Below are 6,000 nucleotides of genomic sequence, written 5' to 3' on the forward strand. Positions count from 1 at the left end.
GGAGCTGTGCGCCTCCCTCCTCTCGCTTACCTGCAGTTCGGATGTGAGTTGTGATGTGAGTTGTGATGTGAGTTGTGATGTGAGTGGTGACATTCCCCGGTCGACTTGGATAGAGAGTCACGTGGCAGCGGAGCCACTTCGCGCCAAGCCTTCCGCCCGCGTGTCCGGCCGCGGAACTTGAACCTTTCGTAACCACCGGCCCGGCATTGAGATGACTGCAAGTACGCGCTTGCGAAAACTGAGCCACCCGCGCCATTGTCCGCGAAGGCTACAGGCCTCGGCGAGAAATCACCTGGTTGAGAGACGGACAGCCCACATGAAGCGGGCATTGTCACCACGACCTGTCGGTCTTTGTTGCGCTCCTTTGGGAAAATCCATTGTCAGTCTAACAGCCTACCACAGACATGCATACAGCTAACTGACAGAGACAGACCTCGTCACCGACACGCAATGGCATCTTCGTCTCCCAATGGCTTAGACACTCCAGCAAAACAACCATACCGCGAAGCACGCCGCAGCCGAAGCTCTCGAGGTGACGAGCCCGCCGACAGTCCCTCAAGACAGCTACACCGCGAATTCAGCCAGTTGTACCTCGACTCTGACCGGAGTTTCCTCGCGCGCCTCGATGAAGCTGCAGAAGAGCGCGCAAAAGAACATGTCGAGGCGCTCGAGTATAGCAAAGCGCAACACGAGCGCGTAAGGCAAACCGCGGACATTGCCCGACTACGATTCGAACTCGAGCACGAGAAAGAACGGCAGAAGCGCGAAGACGATGAGCGGAGAGCGCTGGAGCGCGAGCGCCGGGAGCTCGCGGAGCAAGAGACAGCGGAGCGGCAGCGGCAGAGGGAGGCGCTGGAGCGGATTGAGGCAGAGCGACAGAGAGCGGCCGAAGAGGCCAAAGCAGTCGCTGAGGCTGAAGCGAGGTTGAGAGTGCAGCAAGAGAGACAGGCTGCGGAGAAGTCAAGGCGAGAAGCAGACCAAGCAGAGTCTGATCGGAAAGCACGGGAAGCTGCAGAAGCCGCTGAGAGGACAAGTCGAGAAGAGAAGCCCCGAGTGGTGCCGCCACCGACAACGATGGCGATGACTGCCGTTTCCCAATCTGCACCTAGCCAGCCCCAGTTGGCCGGAGCCAGCAGCTGGGCCTCTGATATCTCCCACCTAGTGTCTCCACTTGCGCAGAAAGAGGCCATTCATCAGCAATATCTCGAGCTGCATAAGCGCCTAAAAGACTTCCGCAGGTGGATGAAGGGTCTAAGAGTACAGTACCCTACGCTCAAAGAGAAGATGGGGCCACACAGACGCGAGATGAAAAACCAAATATCTAAACTGACAAGGGTCCGGGGTGCCAACACGAAGCCGGTGAGTTTGTGATGTCTCGATCCATCCAATTCGGCGCTGATATCGAACTTACAGCTCAGTGCAATCCGTGCAATCTTCCAAGATGCTCTCAACTACCGAGAAGGCCCTACCATCGACGCTCGCCTCTATTTCGTAACACCACTTCCCGTAGCCTCCGAGGCGGAGGCTCAAGTGCCAGCCCTCCTGCTATTTCTAATGAACTCCTTTGCGAAGCTAATATTCGCCCAATTTATCGACGAAGGCGGCACCGGCCGCGAAGTCGACCACGTAGGCCTCTGCGCCGGCCAAATCTTTGCGCAAAACGAACACCGCTTCCACGGCGTCCCCTTCACCGACCTCCTTCTGTGCAAGTTCCACGTCTTCTGCCCCGTTCTGTTCGGCATCTACGGTGACCCAAAAACCGATGCCGGAAAGCGACGCATTGGTTGGCGGTGGGATAGCGACGAGGGGCAGTGGGTCGACACCAAGAAGCACAGCGAGCGCATGACTGGGCTTGGCGCGGGCTTTGCCTCGATTTCGCTGCGTGACTTCTCCAAGGCGAAGAATTTTAAGACATTCTACCCGAACTCGAATTACTGGCGTGCTCTGTCCAATATCGTCAACACGCGGCCGCGGGATGTTACCGACACACATTACCTGGTGCTGAAGTCGCTCACGGAGAGGTTTGCGGCCAAGTTCATCCAGTTCTATGGTCATGCTGCGATTGTTGCGCTGAGGAAGGCGCTTCTGGAGTTTCCAAAACACAAGAAGAGTGTCGCTAGTGATGCGTTAGGTACGGTAGTGGAGGCGATTAAGAGGGATTTTCACATTACGCTCTAACCGCGCCGCTCGGAGTCCTGGAGTTTTGGAGTTTGTAGGGAAAATCGGGCACTAAAGATGGTCATGGTCGGCGTCTCTTTTAGATTCAGCACCGCGGCGGAAAAAATGCTGGAAAATATTAGAACCGCGCTCCACAGATAGCAGGTAGAAGCAGGTGATGGGAGCAAAGCTGATGCCTCCACCATAGTTGTGCTGGATATTATGCCGCTTAGTTCGGAAAGCACTTCTTGAACGTACACCCCTCCGGACTCCTCAAATTAATTCAGAATCTCGCTCAGCGCAACCTCGATAACATGGTCTCCATGCTCTACGTGTGCGGATGATGTCTCCTACTTGGAGCACTGCACCTTAGCTTGCGCTTCTGTTGTGGTGAAACAGGCAGGAGCTGTATAAGTGCATTCATGTTCTTCATTGCTTCGTTGTGTATAGCGTGTCCTCTCTTAATACTAACCCGAGTGTGAAGCTTTCTCTCCTCCGGTCTCGCTAGAACACCAGTCGTATATCACATGGCTTACTCGTATACCATACCATATCCAAGCCTCCATCCAGCCTGCGGACTCCGGGCTACCGCGGCTCGTAGATGCGCCAGCGCCACCAGCCAATCCAAACCAGTGGGCCAGCTCCATTTCTAAACCCTCTCATGAGGCTTCACCGGATCCGCAAACGGCGTAACCGCAATATCATCCGCATCAAAGCTGGGCTTCCTATCCCTTACATCTACATCCTTCCCCAGACTCCCGAACCTGTTCTCCTCTTTCGTCCTCAGCTCCCAGCTTCCGACCCTCTCCTTTCCCGCGGGGCTCGGTGTTACCGTAATCCCCGCGCCCCCCTTCGGCAGCGTAAGATCAGCATCGCTCGCCAGTTTCCGCGAACCCTTGAATCCACCCAACTCGCTCTTCTTGCTGCGACCCACACGGCGAAAGCGGACGCCGGCGAACAGCATCGCGGCCGCGACGGCCAGACCGAGCACGCCGAGCGTAACAGCCGCACCAATCACTCCCGCGACCTGCGGCGTCATGCCGGCCTCGCGTGATCGCCGTCCGCTGCCGGCGGGCAACGCATCGGTATCCTCATTGTAGGCCGGACACCAGATGCTGTAGGCGCCGCACTCCTCGCACCAGTCACCAGCGCTGCTAATCTGGATACGCAGCATCTCTTCCAGGAAGGTCTCGAACGGGATGTCCGTCTCGCTCAGGCCGCGGCCAAACAGCGGATAAGCGCGCATCTCCGCATCGTCGGCCGTGCCGTTACGGAACCAGAAGCGGATCCAGAGGTCCTCTGGGTCAGGAAACGCGCCGTCGCCGGCATAGGAGAAGAGCTCGAAGACGGCCGAAGAGCCCCACTGTGGCAGCCCCGCGAAGTCGGAGCGGTGCATGTTCAGCTTGCTGAGCGCGAAGAAGGAGAGCAGCGGCTGGAACTCGCCGAACATGAGCGAGAGGATAGGCCCGTTGCCCTTTTTGGTGACCACGTTGTTCAGCAAGCCGAGCACTTTGGCTGCGAGTGTCTTGCCCGCTATGGCACGGATTTGGTCGCCGGGCGTCACGGCGCTGGCGGAGAGGTTTCCGTAGAGTGCCCAGAGGTGCTTATCGGCTAGGAGGCGGAGTTGGCGGAAGGCGCCTGCCATAGAGGCGTTCGTGGCGCCGGTTAGGATGTCGTAGGTGCGTTTGTCGTGGTTGAATTGGTAGCTGAGGAAGTCGTAGATGGGGTATGCATTGCCGTAGTTCCATGAGTTGTCAGGGAATAAGGTCTGAGGCAAGGCGGCTTCTCCGACGCGCTCATATAGGCTGCCAGAGGCCATCTGCATCGCCTTGAATTCGGGGCTGGTGTAGTAATCGGCGCCGCTGACGGCGTGGTTGACGCATGCGGAAGATCCGGAGAGGTAAATTGAGTTCGGGTCCAGGATGCCGGCGCTGCGTATTTTGGGATATTGATAACCGCCCATGGGATACTCCAGGTAAGTGCTATTTGAGAGGATGGATGAGGAGTCGAGCATGTTCGCAGTACTCATGTTGACCGTAACAGGTGGGTAAAGTGCTTGCAGGAATGCTTCCGCGGACGCGATGGTATACTGCTCCTCTGTGGCTGCGATGTAGAGCTCCCCGTTGTCTATGATGTACGGCGACAACCCCTTGATGTGCGCACTGCTAAGATTGTCACCATCGCCGGTTATATAGTGCTTTCGCAGAGCCTCGCCGGCAGTGAAAGCTTGATGCGCGCCTAGAGATGTTATCTGGGATCTCTCATTGTTGTTCAGCCAGGGCGTGCGCTCTCCCGTCCGCGTGAATACAACAGCGGCATGGACGGTATATGTCGAGCGCCTCGAATTGGCGCCGGTTGCGTCCTGCGCGGCAGTCAACCACGCCGCAGCGAGTAGAGCAATGAACAGAGCCAACATGACTGAACGAATGGGTAGCTATACAGTCCGGCTGGAAGCTGAAGGAGGCTGAGGAGCGAGGGAGAAGACGGCACGAAACGGGACGGTAAATGGGCAGTTAAATGGGAGCTTGACGCGGACTTGGCCTGCCCGCCTAACTTGCATACTCTACCACTTGGAGCCCACACAAGGCTGGCAAGTCTTATCGCATCGTGCAGGCGATGTGTGCGCCTCACGAGGGCGCCATGCCGCTTGAGGAGCTGGGGTGGTGCCAGATCATGGACTGGGGGGGCTTGGGGGAGCTTGTGGGAGCTTGGGAGAGCTGAGGGCTTCGGCGGGGTAGCTGCATGCAGTGTGACGACACCAACGCAGCCCTTCCGTGTCGCCCGCTCCCGTCTGCGACCATGTCTCTGCTTAGCGTACCACGTGAGTGCCTACCTGGGTAACACACTCGCCTTCTGTGTCCCTTGATCCATCGTCTTTTGCGAAGAAGCCAGGCCTGTAGCTGTTGCGGCATTCTAAACACTAACGTTTTAGCTATTATCTACTTAATTCTAATAACTAATCATCTTATTATTTTAGATTAAAGATAACTTTATTTTAGAAAAGAGATTTTGGCGCTTAGAATTACTTAAAGTACTTAGAGCCTTTAAGTAACTATATCTACTTATAAGTAGCTTATAAGTATATTAAAATACTTAAGATACTAAAAATATCTAAAATATCTAAAATATCTAAAATATCTAGAAGTATAGCTTAGTAGAGCTTAGTAGAGCTTAGTATACTTAGTTAGTAATAGAAAAACTGAAAAAAGCTTAGAGTTTCAGTTAACTAGTAGAATAGAGAAAGAATATAATAGAGTTAATTTAGAGAGTAAATTTTTAATTGAATTAATACTAAAAAGATAAGATCAGATAGACTAAGAATACTAGTAGATATAACTTATAGTTTTTTAATAGTATAAGCTACTATTTTCTAAAATAAACTAGAGTAGAATACTTTATTCTATATCTACTAAACCTATTTTAGGCTTTTTTAATAGAGCTACTTATAAGTAATTCTATATAGCTCTTTAGATATATCCATCTACTATATCTAGTTATACTATATTATAACTATATTAGCTATAGGCTATTCTATAAGAGTTTATACTAAAAGCTTTTTTCTTTAAGAATATACATTCTAAATATTAGAATATAATCTATTTTAGGCTAAATTAATCTAGAAACCTATAAGTTTAGCTCTAGCTATTATTATACTCTAAGATTTTAGAATTTTAGATATTTTATTTAAAACTACTTACTAATTTATACTAGTACTACTAGTACAGTTTTTAATATTCTTACTTTTAAGCTTTATTTTTCTTTTAAATATTACGAACTAGCGCTTAGTATAGAGTTTATCTAGAGCTAGTAGAATTACTAAGCCTATTACTATTATCTATATTA

The 6,000-nt window shown here is 52.0% G+C and overlaps 2 protein-coding genes across 2 annotated transcripts; one reads left to right on the plus strand and one right to left on the minus strand.

Annotated features, from left to right (window-relative positions):
• Positions 1–450: 450 nt before the first annotated feature.
• On the plus strand, positions 451–2,178 carry W97_00732 (uncharacterized protein; the record flags this gene model as incomplete). Its single annotated transcript, XM_007778644.1, has 2 exons — positions 451–1,359; positions 1,414–2,178. 2 exons carry the CDS (start codon positions 451–453, stop codon positions 2,176–2,178), a joined length of 1,674 nt encoding a protein of 557 aa, XP_007776834.1.
• A 628-nt stretch (positions 2,179–2,806) lies between these two features.
• W97_00733 (uncharacterized protein) lies at positions 2,807–4,573 on the minus strand (the record flags this gene model as incomplete). Its single annotated transcript, XM_007778645.1, has 1 exon — positions 2,807–4,573. One exon carries the CDS (start codon positions 4,571–4,573, stop codon positions 2,807–2,809), a length of 1,767 nt encoding a protein of 588 aa, XP_007776835.1.
• Positions 4,574–6,000: the final 1,427 nt, after the last annotated feature.

This window comes from Coniosporium apollinis (genome assembly GCF_000281105.1).
Source record: "Coniosporium apollinis CBS 100218 chromosome Unknown supercont1.2, whole genome shotgun sequence".
NCBI lineage: Eukaryota > Fungi > Ascomycota > Dothideomycetes > Coniosporium > Coniosporium apollinis.